Genomic DNA, 20449 nt, shown 5'->3' with positions numbered 1-20449 from the left:
ATGCCAACAGTTGCAGGTCCCTGGCTCAGGGTGACTGTAGCAGCAGAGAGGGAGTGGTAATACTGCCTTTGCTTTCTTCCTCAGCTGCTGCTACTAAAGCTCTGCTCAGGCCTGCATGTTTCACTTGACACTGAGGGAAATGAGGGAAGCGAGCTTGTTTTCTTCCACATCGTCTCCATTGGTAGCGCATAGCCCAATACCAAAAGGGTGCTTCATAGTTCCGCAGTGATAACACAGGCTCTGCACTCAGATGGGCTTGGGTTTGAATCCTGGCTCCTCAATCAACTGGCTGTGTGACCTTAGGCAGTTCACTTCACTGAGCCTCAGTTTCTTCATCTATAAAATGGGAATGATGATGCCTGCCTTCATAAGACTGTTGTGAAAACTGAATTAGTTAATAGAAAGTGTTTCCAACTAATGTGAGTGCTTACTGCCCCTTTGCTGAAATGAATGAAGGACCACTCATCAGTCCCCTGTGGAGGCTGCCCTCCCTCAGAGCCTGTGGTCCAAACCAAGGATGCTGACAGAGACCATCGGCAGCCCTGGAGTCGGCAGTTCTAGATGCATGCAGGCCCTACTCATCACAACCTGCTCTGGCACCAGGCTGTTCACCAGGCTCCCAAGGCAAAATCTGCTACCGCAGAAGGAAGTGCCCTCCCCTGACTATGATGTCACGCTGACAAGCCTCCAGCAGCCTTTCTGCCCAGTGCTGCACCACCTCTGGACCCTCCTTGGCCATCCCTAAACCCAACTTCACCTTCAGTCCCCAGGGCCAAGCCCACAACTCCACTTGTGAGCTCTGTGGGGGCAGAGCACTGTGTCTGCCATTGTTACCAATACATTTCTAGCACCTACCATGGTCCTGATGTATGGTAGGTCCAAGATAGTGTGTACGGAATGAAAGAAAGTTTTACCTGGTGTCCTACCTCTATTTCCAGGGCCGATGCACTCTTGCTTACCTTGCTGCCCCTCCCCTTCAGCCTCCCTATCTGCAGTCTCTCCTCACTAGTCCTTCCCCTACAAACTATGAGCATCCTCTGACTGAAGCCAACACTGACCATGTAACTCCCCTGGCCAAAACACTCCTACAGCATGCACAACCATCCTATAGCCCTCTCCCCTATGGCCTGAGCCCCTTCCCCACACCCATCACCCCAAGCCTGCCTCTGTGCTCTCTCAGCACCTTCACACCACCCATGCCACACTCCTGTGGCACTGCAGGAGGACTGAGCAGACCCTGGACATGGCTCAGCTGTGGGATCCACAGCACCCTTGCCTGGCAGCCACCCAATGCTGCCTCACCCCCCACCAGCCAATACACATACCACTCCCCATTCCAAGCTGGCAGCTCCTCACACAGTTAATTAGCACCATGTCACTAAGGACCAGCCTGAGTGGCCAGTGACAGGAGCTGACCTCTGACCCCCAGGGCTGGGAAGCAGTCCACATCAAACTCTTACAGCGCGACCCTTTTAGCACGCACAGTAACTCGGGGCATCGCCAGCTGAAGCTCATTAAAGCTGTCTCTTTGGTGCGAGGGCCATTAACCTCACTGCTCAAAACCCACGCCTCCCCTTCCCCGCCTCTCCCAGCCCAATTAATGCCCTATATCCTCCCTCCCTTCCAAGCACCCTCACCCACACCTCAGAGCCAGCCTGGAGGTGGCAGGGCAGCCCTCTTCATTCAAAGACTACAAAGACCAAGTGTCAAGAAGCCCAGTATCCTAGGGAGCCCCTGGTGCTGGCAACAGAGGAGGGAGCCCCTTTAGCCCCACAGTGTGCCCAGCACTGCATGAACACTTTCCCAGGGGACTCACTGAGCCTTCCCAACAACCCAGAGAGGCAGGTGGCACTGTCCTTCATCTACGGTCACAGGGTTCTGGGTGGAAGAACCAGAACGACTTCTGGCTCCAAAGCCCTTACCTCCATTGTCACTCAGAGCCTTGGGCTGCCCCATGGGGCCCACCCAGATAAAGAAACCACCTTCTCTGAAAAAGCAGGGGATACCTCAGAGGTCCTAACCTAGGGTCAACAGGTGAACAGACAACAGGGGCATTGCTGAGTCTCAAGAAGCACAGAGCGGGAACAAGGAACCCCTTCTTCTCAAACACACACCCTGGGACAGATGATAGAAGGGGCACCCAGATAAAGTGTATGTGGGGTGCATTAACCCTGGCTATCCCTAGCCCCCAGCCAGTTCTTCCTTCCGTGGACCAATGCAAGTCTTCTCACTGGTCCTCTTTGGTTCCTCCCTTTCCCATCACTCTTTCATTGATTCATTTACTCACCTACTCATTCAACCACCCACAAGCATTTATTGAGCACCTACTAAGAACTAGTTTTGTGCAACACAAACTGCCTCATTGATTCTGAACCAGAGCTTTGATCACATCATTCTCTCACTCACAAACTTCCTATGTCTCCTCAAAACTGCAGGAAAAGTCCACACCCTTTAACCAGGCATTCAAGGCCCTGCTTATGTCTCTGATAATTTTCTAGCTGTTTCCTAACCCAAATTTGCCACTTCAGTCATGGGAAGCTTCTTGTAGGTGTCTGAACTTGTCCTCAGCACACTGGGTTTCTCATGCCCACAGGCCTTTCTACTGAGTCCTCCTATCTAAAATACCCTCCCCCCATTTTTCTGACTACCAAACTCCTATTCATCCTTCAAAGATTCCAATTCAAATGTCCTCTTCTATAGGAAACTTCCTGCTGACCTTCCCGGCAAATTACCCTGCTGGGTTTGGCATCTTCTCTAGATTGTTTGGAAAATATCTATGAGAGGGAACATCAGTTATGGTGGAGTAACCCCAGTTCCCCAGGCCTGTTGGTCACTTCCTCTTAGCCTGGACCCTGGGAAACCCTTGAGATGTCCCAACAAGAACATGGGGGCATCCCTCCTGGGGTGAGATGCCCCCAATATCACTACCTCTTAGTGAGAGGTAACTGAAGAAGTAGAAGCTACTTGGCAACTAAGGAGAGGGAAAACCACCTTTGGGGCAACCCATGTATTTTCTATCACGGCCCTTAGTACCCTGGGTGGCAAGCACCTACTTCAGGCAAGTCCCTGTCTCTTCCCAGGATGTGAGCTCACTGAGAACAGAAACTTGTACTCAGTGTGCCCAGCATCCACAAGGCACCAGTGAATGTCTGGAATGGATAAATGGTCTACTTTGAAGGAGGTGACTGGGTCCTTCGGACCTGGTATTCTCTCTCCAGTTCCCCCAACAATGATGCGACCCCAAAGGCTCACAGGTTGTGGTAATGTCAGAGCACTGCCCAGAGACTCTCTGGCTCTTCCCCACTTGGAATAAGGCCTATGCCTGGTCAGGTGCCCCACCTGAGAGCATGTGCATGCACACATGTGCATATGCAAACAAAATAAGATACACAGAACTGAACAGACACACTTGACAGATACACACAGAGACTGGTAGCTGCTTCCACACAGACTCATGCCCTCAGAAAAATACAGATATACTGTTAACACGCCCCCCAACAGACATGTATAATCATGGACACATTATACTCTCAGTCTGACACAGAGACATACAGCTAAAGGTGTCACACATATGCAGACACACAGATACAGACAGGTATGTATTCATACTGATAGATCAGAAACTAAAAGAGGCTCCAACTGCCTGGAATCGTAGCCACTCCAGTTCCCTTCCAAACAAGAATCCCCCTGAGGGTATGCCCCCATTTGGTACCCCAAGTGGCCCGCCTCAACCCAGGCACCGCTCAATGGAGGCTGCTGCTCCTGCGGGGGAGTCAATACCCTGTGGACGGAGTCATCGGTCAGAAGGACCCCGACTAATTAAAAGCTGGTGAGGTTTAAATAATTCATCTCCTTAACTCCCATTGATCGTCCAGTTTAGTGGCCACAGACTTGAAACAATATTAAACAGCCTCCTCCAGCTCCACGGGGGGTGGGTAAGCTGACATGTCCCCACCCGCTGAGGACATTGCCCACTAGAGATGCAGCCAGTGAGGGGGGACCTTGGCCTGAGTCCAAGGCCACCTGTGACTCACCAAAAGCCCGGACCCAGCCTCCTCCAAAATACCACTTTGAGTGGTGCCTTCCAGTGGTCCCATTCAGTAATTTTCTCATTCCACCCGCCTTCCGCCATTCCCCCAGCTATGTAGAGAGCCCTGTTGGGGCACTGAATGAGCCATGGAAACTCTCTGTGTGCCTGGGGACTGGGGCATGCGGGCAAGGGACGATGGATGGAGCTGCCAGGGGAATATGCGAAGGGACTGACCAATGCCGCTGTGGGGCCGGCCTATGTGTTGCAGGCTGAGGCCCTTGTTCATGTCTAGAAGTCCATTCTTGGGCCAGCAGCCCATGGCGAAGCTGTAAGCCTGGAAGACAGGAGGCAAGTGGTTAACGGAGGCCCTGACCCTCTGAACCAACCCCACTCACAAGGTCTTCCCCCCGACCCCCCAAATCTTTCCAACAAGGAATCCCTCTCACAATGCCATCTCGTGAGAATCCCTTCTCCACCCAGGTCCTCCCGCAACCCAGCAGAAAGTCCCTTCCTTCTCCAGAGTGCGCTTTCTCCTGGGCTTCTCCCCATCTGAGTCCCTGGCCCTCACCGGGTGCCCCTCACCAGAACTCCTCTCTAAGGAGTTCCCATTCACTAGGCTCCTCCTTCTCAGGAGCCCTCCTCTCACAAGGGCACACCTGTACCATGCATACCTCCTTACGATCTCCCCTTTCCAGATCCCCCAGCACTTTGCTGGGCCCCCTCCTCACAGTACTACTGTTCACAAAGACTGGCCTCAGGCAGGACCTTGGAAACCAGCACATCCAAACTGCACTCCACAGACAGAAATGTTGAAGTGAGAGCTGGCTAGCAAGGTGCCATGGTCAAGGTGCTTTTGCCCACAAGCAGGCCAGACTATGGAAGGCTCTGGGAGTTTTGTGGGGGCTCAACTGAGGAGAGGAGCAAGGTCACTTGGTCAATTCAAGCAGCTGGGAGGGGAGTACATGGGGCGTGTGTGTGTGTGTGTGTGTCTGTGTGTGTCTGTGTGTGTGTGAGTGTGAATGTGTATGTGTGTGTGTGTGGTGGGGGGAGCAGATGCTCTGCTGAAGGTCAAGTGCTCACTTATGCATATTCAAAGCGGCCACCTATCGATCTGTACTTAATTGTTTTCCTGGGGTTGGGGAAGGAAGTGCTGGGGGCATCGATCTGCTCAGGCCCCAGCACTCCACTGCCTCCCCCTCCGTCCCCTTCCCTCACCACCTGGCTGCCAGCAACCTCCACCTGGGGGGGCGGCACATGGCAGGGCAGGGGCAGCGCCTTCCCTTACAGTCCCTTTTAGCCATGACTGACCTGACACCACAGATGAGGAAACTGAGGCCCAGAAAGAAGAGACTTAACATAGGTTAGATCACTATGAAGTAGCCGAATAGGATTTAATTCCTGCTCAGCCTGTTAACCAAATCCTGGGCTTCTCCTGGTGGGCCTGGTAGCTAGTCAGGCTTTCAAACATTACCCACACCTCACTTTAGAAGTCCGCAAACACCAGGCCGCCCTTCTAGCAGTGGCAGGACAGCATACAGGGCGGTGGTCAGAATAAACCTTGGGTGAGTTTCCAGAAGTTGGATGGGGGTCCAGTGACGGAACCAAAGTGACTGCCAGCTGTGAGCAGATGAGCACTGCAGTGGTCCAGCCCTTTGCTAGTCCCAGGAGGTCTCCATCCCACTAACACACAGGGGAGAGCACCCAGCACAGGGTCAGAAACACAAAATGGGAGGCTGCACACAGTGCCTGTGCCAGGGCCCAGGGCCCAGATTCTGTGTCCACCCTTCCTTTCCAGCTGCAGGAACCAACACTCCAGCCCCATGGGTACTAGGAGGCTAGGAGAGAGTGTACTTAAACCTTAGCACCCTCTAAAGCCATTCTCCTTGACCACAGAGGTACCAGCCACAGCCCAACTTCCCAGCCAGCCTTCCCCCACCCTTTCCCAGGCCACAGCTGAACCCACAAATCAGGGGCTGAGTGTGAGGCTCAAGGACAGGGAAGAAGATGCTGGCCCAGAGCCAGGGCAGAGCTGGGGTGGAGGCAGTGAGGGAAGCAGCCAGTGGGCGGTGCACAGTCAGAGAAGCCACTGAGCCTGGTCAGGGCTGAGGCTGGAGCGCAGTGGGCCAGAGAGCAGTGGCGGCCGCTTTTCAAGTACTTTAAAATCACTTACAAAGGCCGGATTAAATGATCAGAAATTCCATTTAATAGGACAAATAAAGAAATAACAATCTACTCTATCAGCCTGGAGAAGGCGAGCTGGATGGGTTTTTTTTCCCCCTCTAAAAAGGAAAACGGGAAGGAAGGGGGAAAAAAGAAGGATAATGTGTGTTTACTCAAGCAAAGAAAAAAATATTTAAGTGATGTCGGGGAGAAGATTGCAGTAACTAGTGAAGAATAACATCGTCTACTTTGCTGTCAAATCACACCCGAATTTCAGTAATAGATTCTCGGCTGACACTCAATTCAATTCGAAGGTGATCCTGCTTTATCCCAGCCCATCAAATATTAAACACTTGCATTAGCAGGTGCTGCCGCTTCCCGGCTTAAAGCGACGGGCGGGCGGCAGGGCTGCTGGGGCCCCTCCGCTCTGCTTATGGCTCGGGGACAGGGCAGCTCAACGTTATCTGCACGTCATCCTGAGTCTTATCGCAGTTAAGTGGGAAGACCACTTCAGATAACATTAGATGCTTGCCCCGCCGCGTCACCGTGATTAGATTATTATTGTAATTATGACTCCCCAAGATCTTCCACAGACTGGGATGTGTGGAAGGGGGACGGAGAACAGCAGAGCCCAGGAGGGCCAGGCTGGACCAGGGAAAGCTGGGCCCCTGGCAGGAAAGCAGAGGTGCCAGGCAAGGCGGCAACCCGGTCCCGCCTGACAGATGCCTTTCAGGAAGGGCAGTCTGGCTTGTCAGAGCGAGGGCGAGATGAATTGGCGTCTCCACTGTGGCCACGGGTGTCATGCCGCACAGTTTCATATTCCTAGATAAGGCGTGATAACCAATTGCTGCTGTGACATGGCCTCATCCAGCACTTCCTCAGGGGGGCATGCGGCGGGGGAGGGGGCGGCGCATGCACATGGGTCTGCCAAGCTCCTAATAAGAGGGATTTAATTTTTACAAATGCTGCTTCCAGCGGGGCCTTCACATACCAGCCAAAGTCCAAAAACGATATTAAAAACGGTTAATTAAAACTGCTCTCCCTCAGCCTGGGCTCTCCCGCTGTTGGCCCTGCTGAGAACCCTGGCACGTCTTCCCCAGGTACTGACACGTGCACCTGCAGAGCCTAACCTTCTGATGTGACCGCCAGCCTCATGGGGCCGCCCTAGGCATAATACCAGGGCCCAGCACCTCATGCTCCCCTCAGCTCCTGCCATCTTGGGTACTGCTCAGGCACAGCCAACAGATGCAGATAGCTGCCCACAAAACATCGGTGGTCCCACAGCAACCTGTGCTCCTGCCAACATATGGTCTGGATCCTCACACCTGCTGCTCCTCTGCACCTAGACTCATCGGTGCCCACCACTCACTTTTAAAGCCCACGCCTCTCCCCACCAGATATGCAGGCCACGGAGTGGCCCAAGCGCATATATGCTGGCACGCCACACATGCATCGGACTTGCCCTCGGGTGACTCTGCCACCCTTCCATGACTTGCTCCCTCCATTCGCCCTCCTTAAGAGATTGTATCTGTCTACAAATCTCAGCAGAGACCTTTCTGGGAGTCCTGATCAGGGTGAGGTGTCATGGGCTCTGTGTCAGAGATTCCGGCTGAGGAGCCAAGGCCAGCCAAGGCTGGCCCCACCAGAGCAGGAGGATCAGCAAGACTGAGCCCTGTGGATTGCCCACAGGGGACAATGAAGACAAGCACACCCCGGTGAGATTGGAGGAGGCTAGGAAAGCTTCCTGGAGGGAGTGGTGCTGGCAGGCTGGGAGGGTTTGACAGGTGGCAGGGGACTATAACATTCCAGACAGAAGGCACAGCAAGGACAAAGGAAAATGGCATGAGCAAGCACAATAAAGGCTTGGGTGTGGCTGGGACAGCCAAGTTAGAGAGGGGAGTGACATCTTAAGGCACTGCCTCTCAACTCTGTGTACCTGGCAGCAACATGGCATCAAGGGGCCTTGTGTCCATCCCTTTACTCCTGCCTGCTCCCTCTCACTGCTCCCTTCCCTCTCCTGCCAGCTTGGGGGAGTGGGGGTATGGGGCCCAGAAGCTTTCTGACCTTCATCAGTGTGGGGCAGGAATCTGATTTAAGAGCTCTCTCCAAGAACTTGTGCCCAAGCCTGTTTCCCAAAGCTGCTTCCAAATCCTCTGGGTGCCACTTCTTTGGCTGCAACTCTCTCAGCCATCAGGGTCCACCTGCCCAGCTATGCACAGTCAGCACCTAGCCCCTGGGGTTCCCAGCCAGAGGGTGGGGCAGGTAGAAGGATGACTGAGGAGCTCCTGAGTCCTGTCCAGGCCAGGTACTGATACGAGCCACAGGGACAGGTGGAACTGGCTGGGGTGAAAGATGCTAGGCCTACCAAGTCAACCCACCCCAGCCCTGTGCCAGGCAGGCACGCACGCTTCCCTTCCCCTGGGCTGCTGCAATTTCCATGCGCAGGGAAGCAGGTGCTGAGCTGTTCCCGGCTGGCTCTCCTCTCTCGTGGCTCTGCCCGCCTTGGCTGCTGCCCCATTAGCTTAGTGGCCAGCCATCTGCGACGGGCCTGCCGCATAGCCCTGCTGTAGGCGCGGCGGGTGGCCCCCTGTGTAACAGGGAGCTTTGCCATTAGCGCCTTTAATATTCTGACACCTCAGCACAGCCTGCTATTACATGCAAACGCTGATCGCCCTGTGAAATTACATTGCTAGGCCCGCGCGAAATGGAATCGTGTATAATCAGCCTCCTCCATGCACTGTCAGTCCCATCACAAACACGGCGCCCGGCGGCTTACGGGGGCTTAGCAGCTGCGACAAGTGTATTGGGTTTAATAGATGAAGTAGCCCTCATCGGCTGCAGCATCAGCTCCTTCAAAGAGGAAAGAAGAGGCCTAAGCAGCTGCTATGGTGTCTCTGCCCACCCATATACTACCTACCAGGACCCTGAGAGCAGGGTGGACACACAGTGGGAAGGGCTGTGGTTGGGCTAAAGGGCTAGAACCCAGTTCAGGCTGCAGACAGAATAGGCTGCTCTGCAACTTCCAGAAAACCCAGAGTTTCGAAGCCTGTGCTAGCACATTCAGCCTATCCAGCCCACCTAGAGGTGAGGAGGAGCAGGCTTTTAACCATACCTCTGGATGACTTGTCACCCTGCAGGCGATTGCTCAAGACTAGGAACCAAATCAAACCAACTGCCATTCCCCTAACCCCCAAGAGAGATGAAGCTGTGATGGTGATACTCCAGAGGATAGGGGAGAGAAAGTCTGGCAGACACAAATACTACCTAACTTTCTATCCTGACCAACATTTCCACAGCTGGCGAGCCAAATACCTAAGGCCACAGGTAAACAGTAGGGTGGAGTACACCACATATACTTATGGCACACCCAGCAGCCCATGCCTCATAGAAAGGCTCAGTTCTGCCAGCTATTAGCACTATAACTTTGGATGAATTATTAAACCTCTCTGAGTCTGTTTCTTGTACTGCAAAATGAGATGACAGTACTTTCCTCCAATTATATCTGAGATCACCCAGGACTACTCACTCCCACTGCTACCTCCAGATATTTTTGGTGCCATTGCTCAAAATGCACCTTGCCTTTGAGAATACAGTTCCCTCTCCCTTTCCCAGGGAACCCTTTTCCACGTTCAGCCTAACACCAGTTGTGGCAGAGTGTATTTTCCTGTGATGGGCTGCAACACTATCTACCATATCTCACACGCTCTTCTTTCACTGTGACTTTGACATACCTACCATCAAGACTAAGTCTATGTCACCATCCCTGCCCTTCAAGACTACTGCAAAAATGCTTAGGCAGCTTCCACCTCAATCACTGGAAAGTTTCCCTGCAGTCTCGGGCTGCTGTGTTAAGTAATGAGACTGCCCCAAGGTAGCCATGCTGTGAGGAAGCCCAAACTAACCCATGCAGAGAGAACAGAGACAGAGGCCATGAGACTCAGTGAAGAAAGAGAGAGGTCCAGCCAGCCACCAACTGCTCTGACCACATTGTGCCAGCCCCAGCCACTGCCTGACTATATAACCACACAAGAGATCCTGAGCCAGAACCACATTACCTATCCCCTCCTGAATTCTTCAGTCACAAAAGCCATGAGGGATAATACAGTATTTGTTGTTATTTTAAGTCACTAAGTGTCAGGGTGATCAGTTATGCAGCAACACTAACCGGCAAGCCAATACCTACTCAATCCTGGATATACTCTGCAGATGTCTTCAAATTCTTTCCTGCTGCTTCTAGACTATTCTTCCTCTCCCTCTGGGACTTCATTCCAAATCATCATCACTCTGGGTAACTTCAGTATCTACAGAATAACCCAGCCATGGACCTTGCCTCTCAATTTCTTGACTCCCTGTGCTCTAATGACCTTCTCCTCTACCTATTTCAGTCATCTTTCCCCACAGCCACCCCCTGAGCCTTGTTATCACCCAGAACTGCCCTCCCTCTGAAACCTCACAAGGACAGATTCCACTCTGGCCCCAGCCTCCTATCCTTCTAGCTTTTGTATGCTTTCTCCTTCTGTTCTTGCTTCCTCCCAGGCCCCGCCTGCCCCTAGTCTGTCTATCCCCTTTTCGGGCTTCAGTACTTTTCTACTAAGCCTGAACCCTTGAATCTATAACTTCAACCACCCATCCCCCAATTTTCAACGCCCTGCCCACTTGTCCTAGAGCATGCACACTGTTTCTGGAAAACCCCAACCATGACTCCATTTCTCCACACTTGCTCCTGAGCTCAGCAATGCCAGAAAAAGTCATTCTTATATACAGAAAGTGGTTACTACAGATCCAAGACCATAACCTTAGCAACCCTCAATGGTACTCACCAACCCTACTCCCTTCCTGCTTTCACAAAGATAATAAAGCCACTAGGCAGAGCTCTTTCTGCATTCCCCTTATCTACAAATGCATCTGCATCCTTCCCCACCTGTTCCTTTACCTCCCCTGTTCTAACAGGGGAGACACTAGGCTTCTTGTCTGAGGCCAACCTCGTACTTGTGCTTTACATGCCATCCTTTTCCCACCTCCTCAGGCCCTTGCTCCATCTAGTATCTTTTGTCTTTCTAAATCCTTAACCTCCTCTTCTCTGCTGGCTTCTTCATTAACATTAAAGCACATACTTAGATCTCTATCACTTTCACATAACTTCTCTGTGTCTTGGTTTCCTCTTTGTAAAATAGGGGTTATAACAGTTCCTACCCCATACAGTTGATGTGAGGATTAAATGAGTTACTGTCTGTAAAGTGCTTAAAACACTGCCTGGCTCTTTGAAAGCTATGTTAAATTTTAGATTACTTTTAAAGTTCTGTATGCATTCCACATCCTATCCAGTTACTGCTGTTCTGTTAATGACTAACTTCTCAAGACTGCCACCACTCCCTCCCTCACTCCTTCACTCCCTGCAGTCAGGTCACAGCTGCCGCCATGCTGCCCCACATCTGTGGACAGTTTCAGATTCTTACCTGCCTTCACCATTTTGCAGCCTGCTCCATCTCTGAAACCCTTCTCCCTTCTTGACACATTACTCAGTTTTCCTAGCTCTCTGCCATTTTCCTCACAGTCTCCTGTATGGTCTCCTCTGCATTGGGTCATTGTATCTGTGTACTCACCCACTCTGCACTCTCTTCCTATTTTTTTCTACATGCTACCACTCTTCTTGGGTGATTTCCTCAAGTCCATTGTCTTCAACCTTTCTAATTTCCAAATCTGTATTTCTTACCCCTACTTGTGTGTCAAACATATATACTCTATTGCCTACCTCGAATCTCCCCCTGGATTTCACACAGACGCTTGATTCTCAATATGTTTAAAGCTCATTTCAACATCTCCTCTTCAAACTGCTTCTTCTCCTGGGCTCCCAAATTCCAGTGAAAGCTATTACCATCTACCTGGTCTACCAGGCCAGAAATGTGGGAATCAATCTTGATTCCTTCCTCTTCCTTACTACCCACCAAGTCCTGGATTGCTGTTTCATGCCTTCAAGCCTTTGATGAAGCAGTTCCTTCAGCCTGCCTAGAACACCCTCTGCCTTCTCCCACATTTTGTCCTAATTTGAACACACACTCCTCTTTCAACATTCAATTCAAAAAGTGCCTTCCTTTATAGTCTTTCCTGGCTCATCCCTCCTTTAAATCCCCCATACTGTTAATGGCACCTGTAACATAGATTTTGTCTTCCATTATGCTGAGAGATTCTTGAGGGGGGTGGGGGGTTGTATTTGCTGTCTCTGAGTGGTCTCCACTGAGAAAAGGGGAAGCGAGAGAAAAACGGGAGAGGAAGAAAAGACATCTCTTCGGGTATAAGTCTACCACGCATGGAGGCCTGGTTTCCGGAGCTGCTACTCCTGCCAATCCTACCCAGTCTCCTTCAGGAACCACAGCTGTTCCTGCCCAGCAGAACATCAACGGCCTGCCCCATAGCCATTCTTGGAACTAGGGGCTCAGTTGCCTGTTTTAAGGAAGAGGGAACTGTTGCTGTCTCCTCCTTTTCTGAACTCTCAGCCTACGGATATCCCCCAGCCCATTCCTCGGGCCCAGCAGAGGCTTGACCAGCACAGCTGAAGCAGTAAAGGGGTGGTCACTTGCATCGGGTGACACAAGCCCATCCTCCCTAACCCCAGATGGCAGTTCTGTTGTGTGTACAGTGTTCTCTGGCTACCAACATACTTCAGGGGCCCCAGAGCTGCTGCTGCCTCTCTTCATCAACAGAACTTGAGTGGGATAATTATCGTCTCTGTGTACTTAACCTTACTGCTCACTGCCTCCAACACGATGGCTGCCTCTAGTGTGCTGGGCCACCACTACAGCAAAGGCAGGGGCTATGCCACAGGTCCAGGTCCCACAGCATTTGGCACTGGGGGTCCCAGGAGTGGAAGACAGCTACCAGCTCAGTTTGATCCCAAGTATTAGGGTCCCGAGTATTTTCAGGTGGAGTTACCTCCTTCTTGCTCCCAGATTTCTTGACTTCACTGCTGAGTCAGAGGGGCCTTGAGGACAGTGAAGTTTCTGGGTTGAGAATAAGATAAGTAGCTCCTGAGCCATGCTGCCTCAGTCCCTGCAGAAGAGGGTCACCTGTCTGGGGCTCCACATGCACTGTCACAGAGTCTAAGGCAGCAGGTCAGTCTGAGCCAGCTGCCCAGGGTGAGAGCTACATTGTGAGTTTTCTTTGTTTTCATTACAATTTCCTCTACTACCGCTTCTTTTTAGCCGGCCCTTTCCTCCCCGGGGTGCTGGGGATTGAATGAAACACCACCCCCGGCTCCAATAAGTGTATTTCAATTACATCTGTCACTGCATAACGATATAATGATATATCATGTGATATTAAATCCATGGTAATCATATCAGGGATTTTTTTTAATCGTGCACTAATCACATTATTACATCTCTATAATTAACAACAGGAGGTATGGAAATTCAGTTAAGGCAGTTGGCTCGATGTACTCCCCCCAACCCACCCCCATCCTAGCTCCCCCAGATCAGGACCCGATTAGGAAACAGGGACTGCAGGGCACTTGCCAGCTGGGCCAAAGCCCCACTCCCAGTGCCTCAGTCATGGGCAGAGCTTTCCACATCCAGGGCTGGCAGGGACAGTCCAGGGTTCTTGTCCATCTTGTGGCTCCTCAGGAAAGAAGCCTGGGGCAGAAGCCAAACAGAGAGGCCCAACTACAGGGCTTAGCTGGGGCCTTCCAGACCTCCCACCACTGCTGCACCAAATCATCTCCATGGGGAGGGATGTCACCTTTTCTTTCAGCAAGGCCCTCGAAGGCGCTTGTAAGGCACAGGGGTGAGTTTCTCCCTCATGTCCTCCTGCGCCAGAATTCCCTCTGCTTCTGCTACATACATACTCCCTTCCTCTAACACAGCCCTCTGGCGGCTCCCAACAGCACCAGGCCCAGCAGCTGTGATGTCTCCGCCTCTTGGTCCTATCATCCCTGGTGACAGCTGACCAAACCCAACTCCCTGGGGCCATTCCTCCTCAATCCTCTCTCAGAAGTTGGCCCTTCACATCATGTAACAGGTGAGTTCTGATAACCACTGGGATGTTCCTCCATTTCCCCAAAACAGTCTAAGTTCTATGTTCTCCCACCCAGGTCTAGATGGAGAGAGGAGGGGCTAGGGACTGCAGCTTGAACTATGTCAAATGACCCTGTCTCTCCCACCCCCCTTCCTGCTACTGAGCTGTTAGGGCTAATCCCCTCAGGGGTGTCAGAACCAGTCTGCAAAGCAGAATTCTGTGTTTCAAGTCCAAAGCTTTGAACCTGGCATGTAACTAGTCCTCAGTAAGGGGCAGGCATTTTGCTAAGTTTGACTCTCAGAAGTTGGACAGGCCTGAAGATAAAAGAGAAAAATCATGTCCTTTTTCCTAATAAAAAGGAGACACTAATAGCAGTCAGCACTTAGGTAAAGCACTTTAAGTTTCTAAAGTGCTTTCCAAATTAAAACATAATCCTTTATTGAGCATGTGGCACTACTGCCACCACCACCCACCCAGCCACCCCTCACATACAAAGGTATATGCATGCTTGCACACAGCATACACGCCTTCACTTTCTTTCCCCCTGGGAAAAAGGAGAAGGGTGTTCAAAACATTCATCCCAGATCCCCCTCCCTCTTCATTCGATTGTTCATGTAACACCCATTTATTGAGGAACTACCATGTGCCAAGCCCTGTGCTGGGTGCTGGAGATACACAGATCAAGCACACCAAGCTACTGCCCTCAAGGAGCTCCCAGGTGAGAAGGAGAGATACGTAAACATACTTGCAAAACGACACTGAAGGAAATCAGCAAGAAGGACCCACATGGCCTTCAGTGGGCCATACATAGGTGGGGCACCTGGGGAAGGTAGACATGTAGGCTAGGAATCTTAAGAAGCAGATGAGTGGTACAAGAAACTAAGAATAGATAAGATCACCCAGGAAGAAAGTAAAAACCTTTAGAATCAGATGAAGCCCTTCTCTTCTCTGATGTTTGGAGGGAAAAAAAGGATGAGAAGGTTGAAATTCCAGCCTCCAGAGCTAAGGCCCAAAGAACCTTCTCTTTGGGGTGCACCCAACATCCTGGCTCCTGTACCTTCCTTTGTCAAATCAGTCTTCACTCTACTGTAATATGATGGAAGAGTACAGGCTTTGGAATCACACTGACTCGTTCACAACATTTACTGAGAGCCTATTACATGCCAGGCTATATGCATATATATAGCAACAGAGCACAATACTGTCCTCAGAGAGCTTCCATGGCTTTCTCCAAAAGACTTAAGCTCAAAGAAGGAACTGTAATAAAGGTTCCAACAAGACACATAAGCTTTTATAATAGGACAGAAAAGGGGAGTTTGACTTAGGTGGGGAATACTTCCCTGAGGACAGGTAAGTAGAAGCTGGCTGACTGGCTGGCTGACTGGCTGACTGGAGGTGGGGTGGGGGAAGGGCAGAGGTGGGGTGACTGGGGGCATGCTAAGGCCTGGAAGGAATCAAATCAAGGCCAGAGTCCCTGAGCACAGAAAATCAAGCATGAAATGTGGCTGGTGAGGAAGGCAGGAGATGCAGTCCATGCAGGACCTCAAAGGACACGGTAAGGGATTTGTACTGTTTCCTAAGGCCATTCAGGGGCCCTCTACTATCATGTTATGTGATCTTGGGGTGCTCTACCCATATGATAAGGTAGTTCCAGCCAGGCACAGTGGCTCATGCCTGTAATCCCAGCACTGTGGGAGGCTGAATGGGGAGGATTAATTGAGCCCAGGAGTTCAAGACGAGCCTAGGCAACGTAGCAAAAATCCTATCTCCACAAAACACACACACACACACACACACAAATTAGCCAGGTATGGTGGCGTGCATGTGCACCTGTGATCCTCGTTACTAGGGAGGCTAAGGTGAGTGAGAGAATCCCTTAAGCCCAGGGGGTTGAGGCTGCAGTGAGTTGTGTTTGTGCCACTGTACTCCAGCCTGAGTGACAGAGCAAAACCCTCTAAATAAATAAATAAATAAATAAATAAATAAATAGTAGTTCCTTTGCACATCTACCCCTCCTTATTCCTAAGGGCAGCAAGGCCTGGGAAAAATTAATAGGGAACCAAGATAACAGATCCTTCTAGATTTTCCATCTAGAAGGAGAGGAAGAAACAACACAAGCATTCATTCACTGAATATTCACACATTCACTGAAGGCCTGCCAGAACCCAGCAACTCAAAGAGAATCACATGTAGACCCTGCCCTCACAGAACTCATAGTCCTTTGACGGGAAACAGACACAGAAACCAGTAACTCCCTCTAACTGTGATACAGCGAATGGAGAGAGCCACAGTAGGGATTGAGAGGAGGAAAGTTCTCAGGCCCAGTGGCCTCTGGAGCCCGGAATGGTGTGTGTTGCTTCTGATCCTGCCCCACTGCACAGGCAGCAATCGGTTGGCTGTGACAGCATGACCCACACAGACTGCGGATTGAGCAGGGGCAGGAGTGTGAGGAGGACCCTAAGCCAAGGCTCCTGCGAAGGGGCTGGAGACCAAGCAGCGGTGAACCTAAGCCTGGATCTTCTGGTTACAAAGATGAAGGTTGAAAGGATGTGATCAGAGCCACAGAGGAAAGGAGACAGGCCCACTGTATAGTCTCTGGATGGCTAGAAGGGGGTACCTTTAGAACTAACAACAGGGCTTGGATAAAAAATAATTTCAGAAATGGAAACTCTAGCCCCTGGGTTTCAGCTTCTTCATTGAAAAATGAGGGACTTCACTACTGGATTTCTTAGGTCTCTTCTTGATCTGAAATTCATCAGATCTGAGGTACTTCATTCAACTCCCCCGCCTCCACCCCAAGAGTCGGGCTTATTTCTGTCCCATATGTTTGCTTATACTGTATTTCCCCACCTGGAACACTCAACTTCCTTTCTCCAAATCCTGTCTGCTAGGACACTACCTTCAGGAAGCCCTTCATGATTTCTCTTTCCCACTCCTCCATGCCCCACCCTGACCTCCACACCCAGTTCTCCCAACAGCACTTTGCTTAATCAGATATTACATAGGTCCGGTACTCTTACCTCATTGGTCTAGGGATTTTTTTTTTTTTTTTTTTAATCACTCCCTGACCCCTGACATCCATTTCTTACAGGTCCTAGAAGCAGGGAGGTGCTGTTCCAGCCTGAAGTCTAGGTCCCCATTCCCTCTGCCCACAGTCCTTTGAGAACTCGACAGGCCTCAACTTGAAAAGGGTGCTAAAAGCAATGATGTCTCCAAGTGCGATGGGAGATATTTGTGTCTGCTTTACCCTTGGCTTTTTGCTCCGGTTCAGGTAGGAGCGGGGTGGGCCGGCTGGCAGATCTGAGAGCGCGGCACGCCCCAGCGGGCAGGGCGCACAGCGCGGAGGAAGGCGCGAGTCAGTCTGGAGTGCTCCCCATTTATCAAGCTCACGCAGGCCGCCAGCCGAGCGAGTCTTTCTATCATTACACCTCTCAAAATCCGATTCATACCACTAATCCTGCCTTCATTCTCCCAGATTAATAACATCTCTTTCAACCTTCACAGTGTGATAAATAGACAAAGAGAGAACAAAAGGAGAGACAGAAGAGAGAGAAAGAGCTGGAGCAAGTCCCCATAATAGAGAGAGCCGAGAAAGAGGAGAGGGAAAAAAGGAGAGCGAACGAGAGCAGGCAGCGGCCAGAGACTGCAGCTACCTTAGAGAGCCGCTCTGAGGAGAGCTGGCGGCTGCGCCCCGCTATGCGCTCCGCTCCGTCCCCAAAGAGAAAGAAAGGCTCGTTAACAGCTCCTTCCTGCCTGCACTTTTGTTCAAATTCTTTTCTTCCCTTCCAATCCGGCTTTAGGTCAAATTCCAGTGAAAATGAGTCTCCTGGCTTTCCCATCTACTCCCAGCTTCCCAAACAGGCCCAGGAACCCACCTGGCCCTTGGCAGCAGGGCTGGGTCTGGGTACAAGACAGGGCTGGGAACGGGTGTGGCAAAAGCATGCCTAAAGCTTCCCCAGAGCTGTTCCCCTAACCTGAAACCTCACCCTTTCCCTGCTCTTTCAGCAGAACAGGAAGGGAACAGAGTAGACGGAGGATCTGTTGGGGTCGTTCCCAAAGGCTCCGTCCTCACATCTTTCCAACCTGAGACTCCAGACGGTAAAATCCAAGGCCCTCCACCCTCGGCAGCCCAGTCAGATGGTGAAAGTAGGTGCCCCTCAGGCTCCCTAAAGCAGAAGGTGATCCATGTCTCCATATTATGATGGAGAAGTGCGACAAGGACAATAAACCCCACTGGGCCCAGCCCCACCCTAACCAACTGATCTCTGACACTTGTCCTCCCTGCCCCACAGCTAGCCTATACTTGTCCCCACAGCACACTCCCATCCTCCACAGAGGCCCAGTTCAAGGCCCCCTTCTGGATGCCCATCTGAGCTCTCCCAAGAGAATTCAGTTACTCCCTCTCTGGAAATCCAGCAGTTCCATTAACCTTCCCTCTCCGGCTCTGCAACACCATTTATATTACCCTGTAGAGACGGTGTGCTTCTCTCACTCCCCTGGGAGTCTGTCTTCTGAGTTCTCTATCTCCAAGTCCAAGCTGCCCATGGCACAGCACTTCCATCTGGGCACCCACCCCTTCACAATCCAGCAGAGTGGGGGAGGCGGGGCTACACCAGGCTCCCAAGACTACCCTATCCCTTAGCACATTTGTGACGGGTGCGGGGTCAGTGGAAGTGGCACAGGCAGAGGGAAGGTCTGCCCTGCCCAATCCAGCTTAGTGGGAGGAGCCTTCTAGGAGTGTCAAGGCTTCTCTGAGGACAATGCCTTGTGATGTACAGGAAAGACTTAAGCGGACCCTCAGCAGAAAGCTGGTGGCCTGGTGGTCTATTTAGAGCAGGTCCCATCTAGGGAACATCTTACAGACACTCTTCAGATTCTTTCCTCCCAAAAGCTTCCCCACTTCCCTCCCTCCATCCCCTGCCCCAAAACTCAGCCTTTTTCTGGGCCAGAATGGCTGCTATCTACTCCAACTGCTCACTCCCAGGAACCCCATCACTTCCAGCCACAGCTCTCAAGTTTGCCCAGTCGCAATTCCACTTGGGGAAATAACTTGAAAGCAGAAAAAAAGAGGCTTCACAGGGCCAAGTAAAAGAGCAAACCACAAGGGGAAAGAGATGTTGAAATGGGCAGTCCTTGGGATCCCTTTCATAAAAAAATCCAGAAGTTCCATTAACCTTCCCTCAGCTCCTACATCAGAAAGATTCTCACACTTTTTTCTATCCCACTAGGCCTCCAGGATCAGACACTTGCAATAGGGAGGGTGAAAATGACAGTAACTGATGTTCATCCACGGGCCCAAGCGACCCAAGGAGGTGGGGGGGCTGAAAAGGAAAAGCAAGACGGAGAGAGACTGTACAGCCTCAGTGAAGGGGAACTGTCCTCCCTACAGTAAGCCCAGCCTGCTGGTGCCCTGGCTTTCAGGGCAGGCTGGGTCCAACTGGCCACACCAGGCCCATACTGTCTCTTGGCCCAAGGTCACAGTAGGGTTCCAGAAACATGGAATGGAGCCCCAGTCCTTCTTCCACTAAGCCTGTGTTGTTGGCAGATCAGATAGCCTCAGCCGGAGTCAACTTTGTAGTACCTTAGATACACACAGGCAGCAGGCCCAGACACCCTCAGCTTTGTTCTAAACAGGTTCCACACTCTCTAAGCAGCCAGGTGGCTTCCTGGACAACTTCCCCAGGGGCTCAGAAAGATGCTCTGGTCCTTGTAGCCCCACTCCTGAAAGGAGTATAGGCTTGGGCTCTGAGAAGAGAAGTCATGGTGTCCTCTCTATTCTCTGCTGCTATTGCCAGTCCTGACCCAACACACACTCTTGCCCCTCGCCTGGCCTTGCTTCCTCCAACTCTTCTAGCCCTCTCTGAGCCCTTCCTCCCAAGATAAACCACCACCCGGGCATCCAAGGCTGACGAATAAATCTCATCTCCTCAGGAGAGGGACAACCCTAGACCCCAGTAGGGGACAGGTCTGGGGATCAGGTAGGAGGAAGTCAGTCAGATACCAAAAGTCAGCAGATCAAGAAGCCAGATCCAAGTGATGCTTTTCCCTCGCTCCCTGAGTATTCAGTTCTAGAGCTCACCCCCTCCTCCAGGCAGCCAGTAGCACAGAGCAGGAAAGGAGAAGTTGGGTCCTAATGTGTAAAAAGCTCCGGCAAAGCAAAATCATTTACTCTTCGGTGCGACTGCTCAGCAGAGCTAATAAATCTTGCATGAGCAGGGCCAATTCTAATTTCCTAATATGAAAAGGCAT

General features: G+C 51.4%; 1 protein-coding gene across 31 annotated transcripts in view; it reads right to left on the bottom strand.

Annotated features, from left to right (window-relative positions):
* ERI3 (ERI1 exoribonuclease family member 3) overlaps positions 1-20449 on the bottom strand; it is a 134745-nt gene that overhangs the window by 22632 nt on the left and 91664 nt on the right. For 20 of the 31 annotated variants that reach the window (XM_002801517.4, XM_077959555.1, XM_015137925.3 and 17 more), the window contains one exon: positions 4265-4364. The exons of 4 other annotated variants lie outside the window; for them this stretch is intronic. In XM_002801517.4, coding sequence (XP_002801563.1) covers positions 4265-4364 — 100 coding nt within the window. Of the gene's footprint in view, positions 1-2992; positions 4365-20449 lie in introns of those variants that run through there. 7 more of the 31 variants (XM_077959512.1, XM_077959522.1, XM_077959515.1 and 4 more) reach the window with 1 other exon arrangement.

Source organism: Macaca mulatta, chromosome 1, assembly GCF_049350105.2.
Source record: "Macaca mulatta isolate MMU2019108-1 chromosome 1, T2T-MMU8v2.0, whole genome shotgun sequence".
Classification (NCBI taxonomy): domain Eukaryota; kingdom Metazoa; phylum Chordata; class Mammalia; order Primates; family Cercopithecidae; genus Macaca; species Macaca mulatta.
Note: the sequence above shows the minus strand (reverse complement) of the source record. Positions and strands in the feature narration are given on the sequence as shown.